General features: G+C 42.0%; 1 protein-coding gene and 1 long non-coding RNA gene across 3 annotated transcripts in view; one reads left to right on the forward strand and one right to left on the reverse strand.

Annotated features, from left to right (window-relative positions):
- Positions 1-21,066, reverse strand: part of LOC111243031 (locomotion-related protein Hikaru genki-like) — a 103,508-nt gene extending 82,442 nt beyond the window's left edge. Inside the window, exon 1 of one of the 2 annotated variants that reach the window (XM_086986458.1) lies at positions 20,909-21,066. In XM_086986458.1, coding sequence (XP_086842584.1) covers positions 20,909-20,969 — 61 coding nt within the window. In that variant the 5' untranslated portion in view covers positions 20,970-21,066. The remainder of the gene's footprint in view (positions 1-20,908) is intronic. The other variant, XM_086986460.1, reaches the window with a different exon arrangement.
- On the forward strand, positions 6,235-15,901 carry LOC111247595 (uncharacterized). The gene is made up of 3 exons (XR_002672171.2): positions 6,235-6,301; positions 6,623-6,791; positions 9,848-15,901. It is a non-coding gene; the product is annotated as an uncharacterized LOC111247595 (long non-coding RNA).
- Positions 21,067-21,906: the final 840 nt, after the last annotated feature.

Below are 21,906 nucleotides of genomic sequence, written 5' to 3' on the forward strand. Positions count from 1 at the left end.
AGGAGGCCGGAGGAAGACAGGACAGAGAAGTAAGAAGAAAGCGTTGCGCGTTACTGTCGTCATCATCATCTAATGTCGAAGATTTAACTGCTGGCTGTGGCTGCAGATCAGCGATAATCAAATCGAGCCGTGCGGGGTCCCGGCGGTCAGGGTCGGAGTAGACATTTTCTGGTTATTTTTTGGCCTCGGTTTTTTATCACCGATGAAAAACGCAATGAAAGATCTGCATAAAAAGACGTGATGTTTGTCATTTGTAGGCGAGACAGTAGGAAAGAAGCGATTTGAATGGACGCGCCAAATCACCATAGATCACACCCCAATGCTTTCGAAATGTTCTACTCTGCGTATTTAGCCATAAGCCCAAAAAAATAGAGAAACCAAGCTTGAGAAGGTTGAATGTTGCCGAAGGATGCTCAAGATTCTAACGTAGTTACTAAACATATATTGCAAACGAGAATAGGGATAAATTTTCTTTCAATTCAAGAACAAATCAAAGATCGATAGATAGCTAACAGCGACCCTGGCATATTGAAAGAAACAACTACACTTTTGACGAACTTATTGAAAATTGCTTGCCCACAAACATGTTCATGTCAAAGAGCATGTCTACCGCTTCACCGTAGCTCACTACAATAAAATTAACTAAGTATGCCATTGTTAATATAACTTGAGATAATTAGTTGCTCAGCGAAAGAAATATAGCGATAATTAATTGGCTACTGCGACAAGAAAAACATCTAAAGCCTATCCGATATATTGCAGGCTATAACCATCTGGAGTACGATGACAAAGGCTAACCTTGACGCTGTCCATTTTGCCGACAACTAAAACAAACGCGGTCACTTTAATAACAAATCGATATTGCACTCACTGTTTGTTTTCGGACAAGTAATTCGTTGACCGCGATTAGTCTTTCGTAGGTGCCTCGTCCTATTCTTTTTTCTTCTAAGAAGGACCACGCTAGCGACCGATAAAATCGGCAGTATGCCTATTAAATTTGGGAGAATCGTTAATGATATTACATTAGCTCTATCTAGATGTAAGTAATAATGTTGATTTCGCGAGGTTCAGCGTCCGACAGCGGCGGAGCGGCTATAACGTATCGCTACAACGTTATAATGGTGCCTCGCAGGACAACGCTCGATTCGGTAGCGAATAATAAGATATATAACTATCGCGATGAATATAGATGTCTGTGTTTACTGGAATTGGTCGATCACAATGATCCGAGTCCAAGTACCGGCACGCATATTTTCAAATATAGGTAATGGCTTATTTAATTATTACTTAATTGCTAGACGTTTCAGCAAGAAAATTCACTATTTAGCCAAAAATTTGGGAAAATGTATGTCAACTTGCTTCCGAAAAGAATACACAGTCCTGAAAGAAGTAACAATAGAAATGAGTCTGACGGATGGCACGAACGGCACACAGTGACAATAGTAATAATCATAGCTTCGATCTATTGGATTATTATTCCTGCCTGCGCAGCATCACAGTGCAGAATCAGAACGAAGCCGCGTACCAGACGGGTGACGTATATACGATCCAGTAAATACAGAAGCGTCCAGTTCAGAACTATGAACGAAATAAGTTACAGTTATGACCAGCCATAGGGCACAGAATTAACCTCTAGTTCCAGCGTACCATGCGCGCTTTCTGGTTCCTTGTCGAAGTACACTTTCAAGAAGCTCACAGTTTTTAGCATCAGCATCGATCGTATTTAATATGAGGTTCGCAGCCGAACAGAAATCACGTATTAAACGAGCACAATAGTCGCTGGCTTTCAACAATAAAAACGTTACTTGCCCCGCGTAGATTGGCCCATTGTGACTCGGGATCCAGCTTGCTACATAGCTTGTGGATAGAGTGGCGATTGTAAAATGCCCAGTATACCGCACCCAGTAATTCGATTCGGGTATAAGGATCTTACTAGCACTAGCGTCATTAACGAAGAAGGGCATGGGCGTGACATTGGCCAAGTAGTAGATCGCTTGAGCGGTACCTCGAATTGGTAAATGTTCCATCACGTTTTATTAGTCGAGCTCGATCGTAACTTATTCTTTGTTGACAGCAATATCGCAAGTAATTATTAATTTTGTTCAGTAAACTTTGTGTTCTTAAAGACAAATTTGAAACTTGTCCAACACGGAATCTTTCAATCATTTGTATTTCGCATGGCCTGAGGTTTTTGCGCCCTAACTCATTTTCGTGACGACCTACGTAACATGTTTGGCTCTAAACCTTCCAAATATACGAAAGTGTGTAGATTGCAATCCGGACATAGACATACTTCTGTCTGTTAGTGAAGAAAAGTACGAAAAATAGGAAGAGCAGTGTCTCTACAACGGTGATCCCGTTTCACGCTCAGACACTCGAGATTTCCGCGTCTGTCCCAATAACAGGTCCTTAAACCATTGCCATGCAACGGTACCAAAGTTGGCCACCGACGGGACAGCTAAGTTACGGAAAAGGTTTTTGCGCCTCGTAGACATACGTCGATCAAAAAATTGTAGAACGAATCAGGGCGATATGCAGTTAGAACTTTGTCGTCATGTTTCAGCTATGTGGAATGTATTTAGGCGAACCTGGCTCATTCAAGCCGATAGAATTGATGATAATGTACAATAGTAATAATAGTAATGACGAAACTCTTCAAAGCATTTATTGTTCTATTTAGCGCAAGCGACACAGACTTTACGCTTGCTTGTTATTCTCTGGCGCCTAATAATAACCTAGTTCAACGTTTCTAATATTTGTAAGTTTTTGTTCGATAGGCACGTTTCGTCCTATCACAACATATCACCCAGCCTACTCGTGTATTTCGCAGAACTTTCTTCGTTGAATAACTGTTAAAGTATACGTAGCATGGTAACACCCTGCACTGTCATTTACATTTAGGACTACGTTTAGGTATTCAATTTCGCGTCACGCTGTCAAAGGTGACACAGAATAGTACCATTGCACCTTTTGTGAAGACAGACACACGACGCTTATAGCCAGGTTAGGCTGGGTTAAGCCTAGCTAGAGAGACAGAGAGTGTGGAAATAGCACAAACAACACTCAGAAAAAGGAATTCACTTCAACCGCTAGCTAACTTTTTGACCCGTTACCCGTTGCAAAATAGCTATCTTCCTACATGCATCTTTTCTCGCTAGCGTAAGTAATGGATGTACTCTTTAAACTAGCCATGTCACGACAGAAGACAGCAGGTATAACTGTTATTGCGCACAAAAATGTAAATCGTCACGTCCGGAATTGTAGGATCGTGACGAACAAGTTCGTCACGTCTCCAGCAGTGTGCTTGAGATGTTTAGTGACGATGAATAGATGTAACGCAAGAGTCGGAATATATTTGGGGTAAGGCCCCTGATTAGGTTGTAAATAAATATATGTCGTTGATTACTGATTCATATAAGACGAACCCTAAGAGGTCAAGGCAGCGTTTCTGTTCTACTGTACGCTCTACGTATGTAATAACCCAGCAACGAAACTGATTCAAACTGTAAACCCCAATAGTATTTTTGGAAATTGTGAAATCGTCCTACTATGCGGGCATTTGTACATTAACCAAGTGGACTATTACCAATGACGACTGTTTATGTTAAAGGGTAGAAAATGAACCCCCTTATTTAACCAAAGGGCGATCCAATAAAGGGTGAATACGATCTAACATGTTTAACGTACAACCCATATGCAATAAAGGTCACACAAACAGGCATAAAAGAGCAATTGTTTGGCCAGCCAAGTCCCTAGGGCAAATACAGCTATGTCCCCCATGTGCAGACACTTGGTCACCGCCCTACTACCCAGTTAAGAATAGCAATGCCTAACCAGTGATAATCGGATTAACACATTTACATGCTCGATAGTCAAAATACCATCCCCGAAGCTGGTAAAGCTGCCCTAAACAGTATCTCCCAGAGAATCAGGTTAACTAGAGATATTTGGGTCTGGCTCGAAGCTCAGGCGATCTCGCAATCAATTCGCTTCTACGGCCTCCTCGTTTTACGAGATTGCTGATATTAGCCGAGTTGATATACTACAGCGGAATATTGTCGACCGCGACACGTGAATAACGCCGGATGTCCCCTTCACTCGTGTATTAGCTAGAGCCGACCATTTACTCCACTCTTTGTCAACAAACCTCCCAAGGGACGCATAGCCAGCACAGAACTAAGTGTTCAGGCTTCATAACGCGGTTATTCCCCGTTGGGATATTGGCATAACAGCGCATAGTATCCGATGAGCGCCTGGGCTTATTCTGTTCTGTTTTCCCCGACGACCCGATCATGTGGAGGAGAGCTAATGTCAACCGGTGCTTTAGCCAGTGGCTTCATTTACGCACAGGGAGGCATCAACTTTCATCACATACGGGCATTATTCACAGACAATGCAATAGTCTAAAGAAAAAGAAAAGATGACAGAAAAGGGTGGGATAAAAGACGTCGGTAGTAGCCCAGAGCCAAGCACATTCTGGTGCGGACTGGCGTGGCTCGATCGGGTGCCGCTCGTGCGAAGTACCACCGCATTTTCCGCGGCCACGAATTTATGCGGTCTGCAGTCGGTGGCCAGTTCCGTAACTTTTCTACAACCCTTCCTTCATCTCGCCACAGACACGGTCACCTAACTGGCTGACCAGCGGATGGCAAGCCACCCTGGTCGTAAATCTTATGCTCTCATCTTTTGTGTTGCAGTGTTGGCCGTCCGCCTGTTTTCCCAGCTGCGTGTCGAGCACCCGCGAATGGCAAAACAAAAGAGAGAACTTGGCCTTTTCTGAGTTGAGGAGGCCTCACGGAGGTGGTTCCTTGGTGATTGCTTCCTGGGGGTGACGGGAGATGGCTGTAGCTGCCAGTGAAGAACAGACTGTACAAACGAGCCAGTAGTTTGGGGAGCCAACCAGACGTAGAACCCAAGGGTCTGAGTAGGCGCGCGATCCCTCTGGTCAGGCTCCTTTTTGTCCGGACAACACAGGAGGTTGCAATGGTGGTTGAAGGCCTACTGGGGATAAGGTTCTCCCCAAGGCTAGGGTGAGTTGGTCACCAAGATGAGTAGTCAGGCTGCCCGAGAGACTGGCAAGAACTAAACTAAAGGGGCTCTGCAGAAAATTCGAAAGCGGACAGTGGATGAATGTGCATGCATGGTACTGAGAGGATCTAGTCAAAGGAGAAGCCGACGAAATTAAAGAAGTCGGTGGATTATAATTTCCCTAATGATGATACATCTTTGCTTAGCGGAGATTATGGTACACGTCCATGAGTCGAGTAAGGGTTCACTTTTTTTCTCTGAGACGCATAAGAACTTACAACAAAGTTTATATATATACCTATATGTATATATATATACATGTATATATGTATGTATATGTATAAAAAGGTTCAGTTGTACATATGTATATGTGTACAAATAAACCTTTGTATACGCAGTTTTCAAATATTTTACTTCCAAAAATTACGCTTTCTTCCTTTTCTAAAGACTACAACGTTAAGTACAACGATTTCTATGTATACTATTACCGGATATTAAGCGGATATAGCACCAGAGTTTACTTTAACACAGAAATGTGCCGTCAGGGCAATCTGGAACCACAGCTAAGCTGGATACATATTAATCGGAAAAATCATTGCTGACCGCGTGACGATTTTTTCGGTTAGCGTCAATCGCGTGTGTTAGTGAGTGTGTTTTATAAATAGTGAATATTTCTTCTGATTATTGCACGTTCACGTACTTTTAACATAACGTTTCATTAAAAAAAAAAAAACGTTTAGAATGCTACCTCAATGGAAAGAAGGAAGTTGCGACACTTTTTATTGCAACAACTGCTTTCCAGTAATAAATGAAAGTAAAAAAACGTATCTTTTTTTTTTTTTTTTTTTAACTATTATAACTAATAAACGCGCTTGGTACAACGTAATAGAGGTAAAAGAAACATGACGGCGATGCTGGCACCACCGAAGTAAGCGTTAATGGAAACGATAACAATATATTAACATTGGATTAAGCTTGAAAAAATGTATTGTTTTTTTCCTTTCTTGTAGCAAACGCTTGTGTTATATGATACCGCTAGCATAACAGAATTCTGTTCTATTTGCTTGCTTTGGATACTAGAATTCTGCTGACCCTTCATACGCTAAACGTTATAAACCATGCGAGCGCCGCATGTTCCATTAAGCCCAAGTACCATCAAAAATCATCATCCTCAGCTTGATCAACATCAGCATCATCACTGGGCGACGTCTGCTTATTCGACGTGCATCGCAGTATACCGTAGTAAAGCATGTCATATGCCCGCTGACTGAATGTATGTTGTTGGCCAACATCACAGAAACGGCCTTTAGTTTCAGCTTTGGCGGGCAGTTAAGCCTCAAACCTGCGATAACGACTATATAGTTTGCTCAGGCTAACAACCAACTAATCATCCCTGTAACTGCGTTCAATTCTGTGTTCGCCCTTTTAGACGCTTTTCGTCGTCTTATGCTTCACTTCATTTTTTTTTTTTTTTTTGTACACTTGCTTGACAACTAACATTAACATGTATCGTCTGCAAATGAGAGGTAACAGGCAATATGCTAGCAAGAAAGAGGAAATGGAATTATATCACATTTTCTTATCTTCCTTTCAGGAAAATATACAAGTCTGATTCATGGAATCACCGGATGACTTTGAACCTGCCAAAGCGGTAGCTGCGATCGGTCACTTTTTGCAGTATAGCGCTTCTGACTAAGCAAGCCTAGTACAGCAGTATTGGGAAGTACCGTATAGAACTTTGCATGTTCTTTAAGTTCGATAAGGTGAGGCACGTGTCTTTTCATGTTATTTTTTTGCCAGACATTATTTTAGACGGGTAGTGCTGTATTTATCCGACCTTTTCCACGGCGGAACTTGAAGCGGTGTGGTAAAAATATGCCATAGCAACGATCCGCTAAACGAAAAGCTTGAACCACCAATGGCCGTATATTCATAGGTACCATGGCAATCCACTTAGACATGTTCAGTAGCCACCCAGATCACACTGCCTTCTGAAGTTACTCGCACATAATTTTTACATAGCTTACGATTTCGATAGGACAGACTATTCGCATCGAATAGGTATTTTTCGTATTTGTGGTATGATTTCTAGATAGGCTGGGAAGTAGTAAGTAAACTTAAAAGTTTAAACTTTTAGCATCTTAGATATACGTGACCTGGGGGTCTATAGGCTGTTCGTCACTACCACTACAATCATCATGTACCCGAAAGACTCGCCAGTGCAAAGCAGAATAATCCACTTGATACGATAGACGATGATGACTAATTGATGAACTGGTGCAGATGCGTGGAAAAGCAATGAAGCCGAGAAGCTGATGATAGCTTTCATCAAGCGCATGCTGTCCGCTTTGTTAGCGTTCTCGTGGTCGAGCGACTATTAGCTTTAACAGTAATCGTAATCAGATAATTTAAACAAGCTCTTGCAAGCTCTCGACTGATATAATCTGATAACCACACAATGCATTTACTGAAATTTACGTTTACTTGCTGAAAGAAGTGTAAAGAGCGATATGGCCGAGGTACTCACTAACATCGTCAGCGATCTCCTATTCTATTCGTCTGTCCGACTCGGTTTTGACGTCCGGATTAATATACCCTCTATCTATCTTCTAAAATTGTTTCGTTTTTCTCGAGGTCTCTCAAAAATTTTTCTCGAGGACGTCCTTTGATGGAGAAAGTACTTTCGACTCTTTCTTTTCAGTAAGTTGAATAAATGTGCTATAACCAAAAAATGGTAATACAGCCACTGCCATCAGTAGTAAGGAAGGACGACAAAAAAAAGGAGGGAAAAATAAGAGAGGAAAAAAATAAGTGAGTTTTTTCTACCAGCTTATCTGCACAATCGCTCGCCAGCCTCAGCTAATCACTTCGCTCTATCGTAATTAAGCATTGTTTCAAACAGTAGTTTTTTTTCAGTTAAAATGAACGTTTACGTCTATGCCCGGTTTACCCAGCCTAAAGGAATCTAGAGCTCCTCATTAAGTGTCCCGTGCAAATGGGTTAGTGCGTGGAATTGACTGCACTGTGGCCGCATTCAGCCTTTATTTCTACCAACCATAGCTCAGAACGCTTTCATGGGATATATGCATGTGTTTGAGATCGAATTGTCCATTGATTGATCGTAACGACTCATTGTAAAAGCTTTGATCACACCCATAAACATCTGCTGCTCCAACCACGAAAACAATTCAGTCAATGATTATTATGAAGGAAGCTGGATAGCAGGTGTCGTTCATAGAAAATGGTTACTACTAGTACCACCTAAAGTTCTGCCATTTAGGCCCTAACCTGTACACGTAAATATATTACGTTAATATGCCGAATCAATGCAGTCGTTGAGAGCTGTCTCCCCATAGCTGGCGATTCGTTTGATGTATCTAGGCATCTCACTAAATAAGCCTTAAATTAGGCAATCGAATAAGACCTGATTTACCGGCCGACATACTGGCATTTACTGGTGTTTACGTATCTATCAGCCTGATGTCGATGATGGCGTATTCTACACGGTCGGCCTTCGGCAAAAGGAAAAAGACGACAGTCCTTATAGTTTGTTCTAGGCCATGCAGATACCTAGGGAAACGTAACACATACGCCATCCATGCAAGTACATATATAACTTGCATGTGTCATTTTCATCGATGTGTGTGATTGCAATCGTGTAGATCGCATCGACGTATGTCGGCCCGGTGCCCTATGGACAATCCCCATAACTGGTCATCAGCTCCCTTATTGGTACATACTACATTGTGCTGAGTAGGTCAAGCTAATAGCACATATCACAAGGTAGTCAGCGGCAGGCGACGGTACGAAGCTGGTGGCAGGGTCCAGGCAGCAGCAGCAGCAAAAGAAGCGAGTGTATTAATTAGAGGCAATGTTACTGCTACTGGTGTGCCTGGTACAGGTTCTGTTTCTTTGTCCACAACCATGTGGGAAAAAGCGGGGCTGCAACGAGCGGCTCTGTAGACCCTCTTTGCAGCGAGGCTCGACGTGACACGGGCTCGGTAAAGCCCCTCCTTCGAACGCCTGTCCGTAACCTTTTTTGACCCCTCCTTTCTCGAGAAAGTCCTAACCTACCCTGTGTGTGTTCGCCTTTCGTTGCTCTCGTTTCTTGCGTTCACCACTTAGCCGTCCGTGGTGTTCTTTTTCGTCTAACCTCGTCGTTGCTGATACTGCTAACCGCTGCAGGAACGGCCCCAGTCGACGATATAGTGAGCGTGGTTGTATTCATGTTCATTGGAATATTACGCCAGCTACTTTTGCTATAACTTTGGATATTAGCTGCGCTTGTCTTCGTCTCGTTTGCTTTCTGGGTCGTCCCTGTGGCAAAGTTGTATATATGGGATAATAAGTTTGAATAATATACATAACAACAGCAGCAAACAAAGTATGCCTCTTGATAAGAACGTATTTTTCTTCGTCATCTAATTATGATATTATGAGTAAAAGTACTTGCACTGGCTTAAGTGCATAGAAAAATGTAAATATCTTAATTTGGCGGATTATCACCCCCCGTCAGGCTGTTTGTGTGAGCAAGCCTGTTGAGCAAATAGTTTAAGCAAATTCATCTTTCCAAGCACTTTGAAGGCAGCTGGCAGAAACAACAACATTTCGAAGTAGTTTTAAGTAGAGCTCAGAAGGGCCGCAATTGTCTAATATATGGCAGGTTGATGCCCAGCGTTAGCCCTATGATTGTGTTAAGCATCTGGCATTTCAAGAGGATGCAGACATTGTGTATTCTGTTGGCATCGACAAGTTTCTTGCCGAATTGTTGCATCATGCAGACACCTGTTCCCGCTAGTAACTTTTACAAATTTTTCAGATCGGCATTTGGGACACGTTACCATGCGTCACGAGTATATTGGGAGCGAAGTTCAGCATCATCAACCAAGTTCATTCGTCGCTTCGATTGGACGTCCTGTTAAATGGATTAACTATTCTTGCAGGAAACTAGACGACCGTGGGAAAACACTTGAGGCTTTTATTGCAGAAAAATTGGGCCTTTTGTATAGGAGCATTATACGCATGGGATGAATCGTCAAATGTAGGTAGATTTCTTAGAGCATGCAATACGCTTTCTGTCTGTTATGTAATTTTTAGTAGTAGATCATCATGCCACAGGTCAAATTATCTCACGCCTATCGAACACAGGTTTGTAAAAATCATCCTTTGTTGTTTTGCGGAAATTCTCTTTTTTCAAGCACTTTTTGACATATGCTACTAAGTCAACTGATTTTATCAAGTTAAGTCACATCAACAGTGCGCTGCCTATGATTCTCTTGGGAACGTTTCGATTTCAAGGTAATCTAGGACGAACGATGCCATCTATCTCATGTGTGGGAAATTTAGTGGAGATATCCACACCGTAATAAAGCAGCGTAACGAGTGAGGCCCGATAGAATGCCGAATATACAAATGTAGTTAGAGGACTCGAATTTCTTTCAGCAGTGATCGTCTCGGGTGTTGGCGTGGTATGCTGACAGCTGATTTTACATCGGCCTATACTGGCCAACTAATGACTGCGTGAAATCTAAAAGAGCTTCGGTTTTGTATACCAGCGTCGTCATACTCTAAACTAGGACTCGTTTCGCCGATGCTCGGCTGTTGATTCTTCTATTGATGCTGCCAGTGCCCTGAATCTGTTAGCTGTCAAGGGATTTGCTCCGCGACAGTATTCTCAGAGATTGAGAAATTTTCCGTCATAACACCTCCATCAGTAACGCGCTACTTTCACGCTACAGTTGCTATCGTTGTCGTTCGTTTCAGTTCTGGTTGCTCCCGTTCTTCGAAAAACGGGATACCCCGCATACTCCCCTCCATAGCAAAAGTGCCCCTGCCCGGCTGTCCCCCGCCCGCTGCTGACAAACAGACTTCCAGCTTTTGTTCCTTTTATCTAGGTTGAATGTGAAAGAAAAACTGAGACTGGTCCAGTGCTGAGAAGAGCTCGGCTTCTGCACTACTCGTTTCCATCCGCAGGAACATCTGCACAAATTGTCACCTTCTCTTGGAGTCCTCGGTGCCATCATCACTGCCGGCTGTTGCGGCGGCGTCGCCGTACGTTTTGTACGGCTCGGGGCCGGATTGAGCCTTCGGCGTGCAGGCAGGCTCTAGTTGGTGGCAGACCACGATGATTCCATTTCGTCAGGTCCTTATCATATCGTCTGCTGTTGTTGTTACTGCAACTGCTTAAGACGTTGGAGGGAGCCTGTGGCTGTTGCCCTCATTTCAAATGTTGCAGCCGTTACGCTCATTGGCATCTTGGCCATGTTTGCCACAACGGCGACAAAGCCAGTTATCATTGTATTTGTTGTATCCGGTCGTCGTGAAACTGAGCGATCGAAGCTGTCCTCGGACCAACATGGAAATGTGTTTTCCGCCTGTCTGGTATTACCAATTCAATTCCTGTTGTAGAAATTTCGCGACTGTCAATTTTAAATAACTGCTAGCATATAAAATACACCTGTGCTGACAGGCATCAGATATGGGAGGGTTTCAGGTAAATATCCACGATTGGATTTAGCAGATCCGAGCAGTAGTATCTTGTATTGACAGAACACCTTAGGAGAAGGGGCCTAAAAGGCAAAACATAAACCAACATAAAACTAGCAACTTTGCGGGACAAATCGAAATAGAATCTTACACCATTTGCTACGGTAGTATATATGATAGTGTTGTAAATAGGTGTTACGAGAGAAAACTTTGTTATACACACATAATGTTAGATACACATATTATATGGCATAAGCGGAAAGACAGTTAATTTTTATTTCTAATAGTGAACATCTGTTTCAATAGTCAATGTACTTTGTGTTGAAAAAAATATTTTTATTAGCAGACGATTAACGGTTGATTTAAAACGTCGCAGCATCTCCTAACGTGCGGTACATAAACCTGATTCACACGCATCATTTTTTATTCTCGACTATGAGCATACGGTGGCAGCTATAGACCTAGAACAAAAATAGTTTCAACCTAAGCACATGGCCTAAAAACCTGTAGGTTTTGATATTATCGAACCCTGAAAGAACAACGGCTCATAACTAAATATGTAGCGTGGCTAAGCACACATGCCAGTATGCAAATGTGATGCGTCGCGTTTGTGTCCTTGACTTGTCAGCTACCCGGTGCTACTGTTACTGCCTAAAATAGAAATACTTTGAAGATACGGTCCAGTTGCAGTTCAGACAGACGAAAGCTGTTGAAGGCCTACGATAATGACTTCGTACGCATGCGAAAGGTCGCTCATGTGCTTAGATCCCAGAATAATCTTAGAAACGTTGAAATCGTGTGGAAATATAATTCATCATCATATAGACTGCAACGCTCGGTTTTTTTTTAATAACCGTCTGTTAAAGATTGCCACTTTTAGCAGTGCTGTAAAAAATTGTAAAACAGATAATGCAACCGAATCTATAGCCTGTGATAACCAAAGCAAACGGAAATTTCGTCTGAGAATTTTTTTATGTTAAGACATACAACTCAATGTCGACGATCGGCGATCTATCCTGTTGTTATATTCAAAGGGCTCCTATCGTTAAATTCATTTAACTCGAATATCGATTAGCAGTACCTGCATGGCCTATGTATGCTTGATATACCACTATACAGTAGGATAAAGAGAAAAGCAGCGCTTCCCAACTCAGTGTTTTTTTGCCATCATGTAGCATGTATATGCACGCCGCTTCGACCTATCAGGATAGGCGGCCTACACATACCTCCATAGTAATATGTTGGGCCTGCAACACCCGATAGAAATTTCCCCTTGCGAACGACGAGGTTTTCGGCGTCGCCACACCAACTTCCGAGTCTTCTGTTGCCGTAGGTAGTCAGCATAGCATAATGTGAAAGTGGACGGTATTCTTCTTGGGTGAATACAGCATTTACCTATACTGAAGGCGGATTTGAAGGCAAACTAGATTCCAACAGTCTCCAGGACTGCGTCAGCTCGCTGTGATAGCAAACAGTGAAGAGTAACGATGATACATTGAATTATCGAAGAAAATAGGTTTGTAAATAAATAAACAGGAGCAACAAATGCAAGACCGATTAATGAACGTAAATTATAGACGCCTAAACCTCGCGAGAGAGAAAAACTTAACTGTAGGAGATTGCAAGCATGGGAGTTATTTCTAGTTGAGTAATCTAGTTATGAAAAAGAAGTCGTTGGCCTATGTTATAAATTATATGTGGCTCAGATTGTATGGTCATGTGGAATCTTATCATACTTCTATACGTCAGTATAGAGTTGGGAACTTCTTGATATAACTTCTTGTGCAGTTGAAATTCTACACTAATACCTAAGGGTCTCTCTGATATGACTTCACACCTCAAACATGATACGCAGCATTTGGCCAAGACCATTTCTAAGATTCCTATGGCAAGCCGAATAGACCAGTGATTGGTAAAAAGGTCGATGTCTGAGTACGCGTGCACAGCTATGACTACAATCGCGAGCGTCTCCCTCAACGAGATTCATATCGGGAAAATATATCCTACCCTTTGTAGACCATATGCAGTATTTTCACCCGTACTTGCGCACCTATATGAATATCAGAAAAAAAGAGAGAATTTATGAGACACTTCCCTGCACTTCTTCAAGTTCATAGAGCCCCAGCGCTATTCAGTATTCGCAGCCTCCTCAGCCAAGCAAATCACTTCTCCAAACGCACTCGGTACCAAGAAGAACTGCTAGGTCATTCAAACAGAGCAGGCGTTTGGCGGCATTTGTTCCAGCTTACAAACACAGATAGGACGTTACGTGGTCCTACTAAATATCTCTACCACTTGCGCGGTTACAGCCTTTAGCAGCGAGAACTCAGGATGTACACGCAGAAAAAAGAAACATCGCGAGAAAGATCCTTGCTTCTCGGGCCGTACCATCGTCCATCTCGTAAATACGTACGCGTCTGGCCCGTTTTTCTTCTTTGTACTGTCCCGTACGTCCGGAGAGATCCTCTGACGTATAACCGAGAAAGGAAAAGGTAAGTGAAAGAAGATAAAAAAGGGAAAAGAGACGAGAAAAACGAACGAGGTTTTTGCTGAGGCGCGATTTTTCTCATCTCGTACAGAAAGGTGAACAGAAAAAACAAAACACCTTGCCAGATTCGGGGGGCGCTCTACAGCGAATGCGCACTGCCGCTGCTCTGCAACACCGCTTATTATTGTACCTGTGGGTGTCCGTGCCTCAATGAGTGACTTCGTATTGATTTATAATTCGGCATATATCGGGTTAGATATTGAGTGTACGCATCGTATCGTATAGGTTATAGCAAGTGGAGGAAGGAGTCGACCGAAAACATGGTTTTGATTGTTGATTGTTTGTAAATGCGATAAATATTGATCGATTCGAGTGTCACAAAGGCGCTTTACCTGCTCATATGTTACGTGAAAATCTAGGTCACTGTATATATATAACACAAACGACGATGTACAACGTAACTATGTCTAATATTGTATCTTTCAGTCGCAATTGAAAATATTTGAATAATATATATCTATTAGTCGCAGCCTGTTTCACATGCTTCATTATGTCCACAGTGAGTGCGCAGCTTTAGGTAGCGTAGACAGACGTACGTCTGTATAAAAAAAAAAAAACAACTCAATTTTTGGCTTAATTGAAAAATGATACTTCTGTACCACCACCAATTTTTTTCAGACGAAAATCCCATGTCACAGACTCAACGGGGTAAACGGTCAATGGAGCTCAACGGGGTTTACGGTTAAGGAAGCGAAGTCCGTTATATATGCAGAGCTTGCTAAACATATACGTCGAGTTGACGAGGTCTGTCATTTTTTTCAGTCAACTGATTTTGATATGTAACCACCTTACGGTGGTTACATACCAAAATCAGTTGTAGGCTAGAGTTCGTTGTTAGTTTGCGTCTCGTTTAAGTCTCGTGACGTGTTTAGGCAAGACGCCAAAGAAGGTTCCAGCGGCGTGTGATTCCGTTGTACGCAGAAGTTATATAAAATAAGTGGTCCAACAAACGTTCTACGTAGCCTTCGTCTACGTAGCCTACGTAGCCATTTTATAAAGAGGAAATATCTGAGTGTTCTATTAGATTAATGTAAAAGAAACTCAATCGACTGGGTTCTGTGATACGATTTTTGTTCGTCAATTCGAGGTTCGATGGCACATTCGGAATAGAGATGAAGATGCAAAGAGAAGGGCATATAGTGAACACGATGGAGTAATGCCCAAAATGTTTATTTAATGTTATGTTTTAAGCTGGTTTGCAAGTAAGTTAGTCAGGGGACTTGTCAGAAACTCGAAGGTCGAAGTTCACCAAATATCATAATGACTGATAATGTTATTCTAGGTTCAATTGCACTGTATTTAGTAATTGTGACACTTAATTGTCCTAGAATAAGGCTTAACGCCGCTAACAAATAATCGCAACTGTCACATAAGTACGGCAGTGGTTTTCAAACTGAAATACTACAATTTATGCCGTGTTTCGTGTAGACGTATAATAAAGGAAGAAAAGCTTTCCGCGACGCTTGGTTCGAAAAACGGAACACCGTTTTTTTACTTTCTTTATCAGAATTCGATTAAGGCAGGTTCCACATTTGGCACCGCTCACAGGCCTACCGCAGCTTCACCAGCGTGCACTCTCACTATTAAGGAGTTCGATTCGGGGGACCCGAAAAGTCGAGTCCATAAGGTGTTGTTCGTCGGCCGTAGTCGTGCTATCAGCCAGCATTGGTCCGGGGCTATCGCTGGCGCTTCATGAGCTCAAATTAACCAACGCTTACTGACTTAACAAGCAGTTGTAGGGCGACCGAATGCTTCGAGTACACGCTGATGTTACCGCTACTGCCGTAGATATGTGGAACGTTCTAGAAAAAAGAAGCTAAATCTCTTTTGTCCCCATTCTTAAAGCAATCGAGCAACTCCCTGTCCGAATCGCCCTCTCCAATTTCCTGTCATCCTGAATCCTGCTGGGAGCGATCGAAGCCGCAGGAGACACAGCGGTACCAGCCAGCGATCCCGTTCCGCCTCTTCTTCGTCGTAGCCCTCTCATTATACAAGCGCAAGATGATTATTCTACGTTCTACGTACTATCAACGGCCAATGAAGAAATAAATACGCGCTCGATACACAACTTCTATACGCACGAAAAAACGGTATCGACAGGGGCGGTTAGTATTGCCTGACAATTAACAATATGACTGGACATTTATGCTTAAGCAATAAGCTCATGATACTTAGATGTTTAACGCTAACTGCTCGAAGAAAATTCAGTCAGATCATTAAACGTAGTTTTTAAAGGGAAACACTGTGCCAAAGCGTGAGAGGTGGTGTTACTTTTGCTACGCTGAACAGGAGCGAAAGACGTCCTGCTGTTTTCATGACAGCAGCAAGCGCTATCAGAAGAAGCGTGAAAATTGAAAGATAAATATATACACATATATAGATCTAATTGTTGTTGAGATATTCTTTTCGTATTAGAAATTAATTAGGGGGGCGATCAGATCTGAGCTGATTAATCCACTGAACTATACAAACCGGATAACATACAATTATCGATTCGCGTTGCAGTGTTAGAGTTAGTACATAATGACCACTGACTGCGTCTAAAGGTCTGCCATCAATTCTTATCATGACGCCAACCTGCCAATAGAGCTACAATCAACTTAATTACATTATCGTAAATGCCGATTTATGCTCTGTCAAGATCAGAAGCAGGAAAATACGATGTGTGTAAATAAACATCATTGAAGAACTTTTTATTAGTGACCGTTTCGTGCAATAACATAATAATTTTTAACACAAATACACTTTGCCAACATGTCTGAATAGCATTTTCTATGCAACAAAAGCTGCGTCTTATTTGTTCCTTTTGCGGATGCACCCGCATCCCTTCTTTCTTGCCATCATCTCGCCAGTTCACGCTATTTCGGCTGAAATCAGTAGAATTTCTTCTTCCTTGCAGTTCCCCGTCATTGAGATCTACTTACACATCCTAACGCAGCCGCTAAGTCACGCACTTACCTTCCCGTTAGTTTGACCCCATTGAATTTCTCTGTCCCTCTCTTCCTTCCTCAATGGGCCCATTCTAATAGTTTCACTTCATGCTAGCTGCGAGACCAAATACAAAAAAAGCAACTGTGCTGATCTCTCTGGTGTCATCACGTTTTGCGTATATCTTCTGCCCTACAAAAATAGTCGAAATATGCATAATCACCCTGTTTCAATACCATTTTTCCCATTATGCCTGCTTGTGCAAGGACTAAATGAATGAATCCTTCGAGTTTTGTGTTCGACGGGTTCGGCTTTTTTTAGTTCGAAGTTAAATGTGTCTGCGCTCGGTTTCGAACCTATATTATCACGTGTCTTTGAGGTTAGAAGGCAGACACGTTACGATTGAACCGTACGACAGCAACGGTCCATGGCTACTCCCCTTAGACGGCTTTATATTATATTGAACGACGGCTTATATATTACGCCGACGATATTGAAACGCAAGATGTCCGTGGTAACGCTGTGATTTGAGTATTCATCAATATGGCCAAATTGACCACGAACTGGCTTTCATTACCAGAGCGGTACCACGTACTGACAGACAAAAATCAGAAAGCAATCAGACCTAACTGGCTGACGTTAATTTTTCAATTATACCTAACGTTTACTAATTCCTACGACTTGCAGTTGATATTAAGAAAAAGCTAGCAGTTCCCCCTAAAGGCCACCGCTTTCCTGAATTATTCCAGCAGTTCTTGCCACAAATAACGTTCAGGGACTGAGCTTGCTCACTCGGCTTCCATCTACGCTGAAACCATTTGCTTAAGAATTTCCTATGGGGCGGCCCCCTTTCAAGGTCTTCTTCGGGTAATCGTTATCTTTCCACAGCCTAAAGTTTCTCACTCCTGTTTGGCCCTCACATTTTTTTCTAGTCTCATCTATTCATCTTTTTTGGTGGTCCTTAAACACTTGGCGTATTCAGATTAACAACACAATATCACAATGAGGCCAATGATAAAAGTCAAACTGTTAAAATAGTTTCGTGTCATTTATTTACTTTTATGCACAAGGTTATCGCAGCTATAAAACTAGAGAACTTCAAATCTTACGTGCCGTATGCAAAATTTCTTTCGTTTCTCTCCCGTATTTCTCAGCAGTTCTATCAGTTTCACGTGTGCTTCTTAGTTAGTAGATCACTTTATCAAAATCTTGTTATAGCCATCAGAGTGTGCTCTGTACGTATAGGTCCTATGATCTTGGACCCTTTTTACGGTCCTAACTCAAAATTTCCATTTCGAATGTCTATGCCAAGATTATCAACTTCCCAAAACTTGGGATTTTTTTTCCAGATTGATCAGTGTCTCGCCCTTTTCAGTATTTAAAATCCTCGAAATATCGAATGTGTCTTTTACGAAACCGTGGGGTTAAATCTCTATCACCAACTTGCTTACTTTAACAAAAAATCGCTTCTTTATCATAATTAAATTAATGGTCCTTCTTCTCTGCTTCATTTAGGTTCCTCTACCATGACTGTTTATAGTGACAAATGAATATTAGACGCGTCAAGTGGGGATACGGCAGCATTATATAGTAGCTTGCTATATTAAAGGTTGTTGAGAAGTTTGTTTTACGTACAAATAAATGTAGAGTAGGAAAGACATTTTTTACTCAAAGCTTTTTCCTATTTTTAGCCCTAAATTTTCTACTATGTTCATCGATCCTGGAACAGTTTCACCCACTACTATACTGTTATCGCTTAAGACGCTAGCTTTGTCGCACGTTTAAACCTCTCTGTGAGTTTCCTAAGATATCCCAATTTTCCCCATTTTTTTTTTATCACGACGATTTCCTGGCAAAAGCCATCGTTTATTATTAATATTGCTTGCGTGTTCCTAATGTATATTATGTATAATTTCTGGTCTGGCCTATTTCTTCCAAGGCGCTCCATGTATTTGCACACACCGATTTGCCTTGAGCCTTAATAGAATAGCTTTCCAACTTGTTCGAAATACGTATGCGGTTATTCTAACATTCATTCCATGGATTAGTTCAGCAACGGAGAAACTGCACCCATATAATGGACGTGATTCTAAAAAAATCAATCATGTCTGTGCGAAGATAAAATCCGAAAGGTCGTTTTCTCCCCTGAATACTAACAAGTAAGAAACATCTGAATAAATACATACAGCGGAACGGCCCACGATTTGCCAAAGCTCAATGTTTTTTTTTTTTTGCTATACCTATTATCTAGAGTTATGACCATAGAATCACTCAATTTGCATACCTAATATTTCTACTCAAAACAATATTTAGTGTCGAAGTTTGTTTTTCTCTTTATAGAATTGCGAATGCTTTTATATACAGTAATAAGTATATGACGCTTAGACATACAAAAGCTGTATCTACCGCTAATGATATTAAAAAGTCTCCTATGATCAACGTGTAAGCGGCAGCAGGTTGGCAATCGTAGACGGCTGCATGCTTTTTACTGTGCGATAAACTCATTATTTATAGCTCCTGTATATATAGTCGTGCAATGCTAACAATGTATACCTGATAGCATATATGCACAATAGACTAACTTAGTTGATGCAAATCCCTTTCTCGAGTTGAACAACTCATTAACTTAACCATCTTTTTTCGTGCTACCAAAAATATGCGGATTTTCCTATTGGTTGTATATAAAAATATCGAGAATCTTGGCGTGTGCCGAACTTTACTTCGGCATCATACACAGTCAAGAAGCTTTAATTGTCATGGCTGGTAAGATAACGTTTCGTGCGTCCAGAGCTCTGCTTTGCAAACAAAAAAAAATCGAGTCTTATTTTCGGCTATTGCTGTGTGTTAACATGTATCTTCTTGAGTAGTTTTTACCCCCGACCTAAGACAACGATCTTATTAATAGGATCGTCTTCCTATTGCAATGTTTGATGAACGACATCTGCCGGTCTAACTAGTAGCAGTGTAATTAATACATAAACAACAAAGCATTTGGCTCTACGCGCTAAGTTCAACTATCGTATACGAAGCCATTGCCTACATAATTATCATACAGTGCTGTTCTTCGTGTTTTTACGTCCGCTGCTTAAGCTGCTTTAGGCGTCCGGTACTTGGGCTTACGTTACAATACAATAGAGCAGACGCCCACGGATAAAAGTACGCGAAGAACTCCCGCTCCATTGGAGTAAATCCATGGATACTCGCTAGCCCACACACCTATTTACCAGTAAGAGCGATCACCTCGTAGAATGGACGATGTTATCTGTTACAGAGATCATGAAAATTTCATTCATAAAATAACCACGTAACACAAGCAGTACTTACTACAAAACGACAAGTAGCAATTTGTCGTGTTGCCGAAAAACAGTCAAGCGGAACCAAAAACCCCTGGGGCAGATGTTTGTCGCTCATTTCGATTTTGCTTTGATTTTTGCAAATTTACGGCATAAAGAGTGCTACTATTACTAGTAGTACTAATGTTAATCGTTTACGCCGTCAATTAGCTATGACGTACCGGTCTAGTTGTTATGGCTGGTAACAAGCTTTGCTAACTTTTAGTGATAACTGATCTGAAGCTGCCAACGTATTTGACAACGCGTTTATCCTGCTTGGCATGACACATAGCTCGTAAATCACTTCTGCCTCCGAAGTGTTAATTGGTATTGACAATGCATGACATGGCAACTATATCACTCAATTTCAGGCTGATGTGTATCTTCGTTGTTGTATTGCTTAAAAATCTGTTGATCGACGCATCACTGCAGCTTTTCTTCCACCCACACACGGCAGTTTCGTTACGTCGCTTAAGAAACAGACAGTGATCTCTTGTTTAGGTACTGAATTCTCACATAACATAATTACACTAAGCTGATATAGGTAGCTTAACAAATGGTGCTATATTTCTGTTAGCTAACTCACCCTGTCCAAGCGGTGCGAGAACACTTGCGACCATAATCAAAATCTCGAGAGGAGCACGCATCGTGCATCCTGCCTACCAGGGTGGCGTTCACTGACTATCGAGTCGATCACGTGCTGGCCCGTGCCTGCTCTGGCTCCTCCAATATCGGACGCCGCTAGGGGGAGCTGCTAGCAGAGGCCCATCTACTGAATCTTGCGACCCTCTCTAATGTGACTCTCTCTCACACGGAGCTTCGTTGGGAGCTAAGGCCCCCGCTCCAGCGATGCCCAGTTGAACTGACCCTGCTACTAACCGGCCGGCGACAGGAGCACACAGCGAAAGGCGAGACCCTTAGGCTTCAGACGTTCCTTCTCACGTCACCAACTTTCAGTTCGACTTCTAAGTCGCTTTTCTCGCCTATCCCGGGGATCTTTCAATATATATATATATATGAAATCAAAGTATATATTGTACAGCATAAGGACACGCGAGTCCCGCAGTTGTCCTAGCGGGCGAGTGGTCCATTGATCTGGGGACCGCTAGAACAACTTAACCGTTAGCTCCTGCATTCCCTCTAGAATCCTAGGGTCTTATTTGCGCAGCAATTCGTCCGCTCAAAGAAGTTCCCGGGAATCCGGCCATGGTTGTGGCATGACAACAGGATCGAAGAAATGACGATGCTTACGTTTCATTTCATCATCATAACAGCGCCAGTGGCAGGGACGATTATGGTTTTAAGAGATGATTGTCTACCGATACAGAAATGCTTGTACAGTGGAAACACAGGACGAAAGAGTACGACGCAAAGCATAATATTGTTGAAGCGCCTTCGCCACGTAAATAGGGTAAAATACAATAACGCAGACGAAAGGAAAACACTGTGATGGTATGGCCGACGTTAGGTCTATAAATAAGCGATTCCTCTTCATAGAAGAAGGATCGAGTATATACCAGACGTACATCAAAGCATCGTATGCGTGTGGATGGAGTTTTATTAATCACCAACACACTATATACG

Source organism: Varroa destructor, unplaced genomic scaffold (assembly GCF_002443255.2).
Source record: "Varroa destructor unplaced genomic scaffold, Vdes_3.0 BEIS01000001.1, whole genome shotgun sequence".
NCBI lineage: Eukaryota > Metazoa > Arthropoda > Arachnida > Mesostigmata > Varroidae > Varroa > Varroa destructor.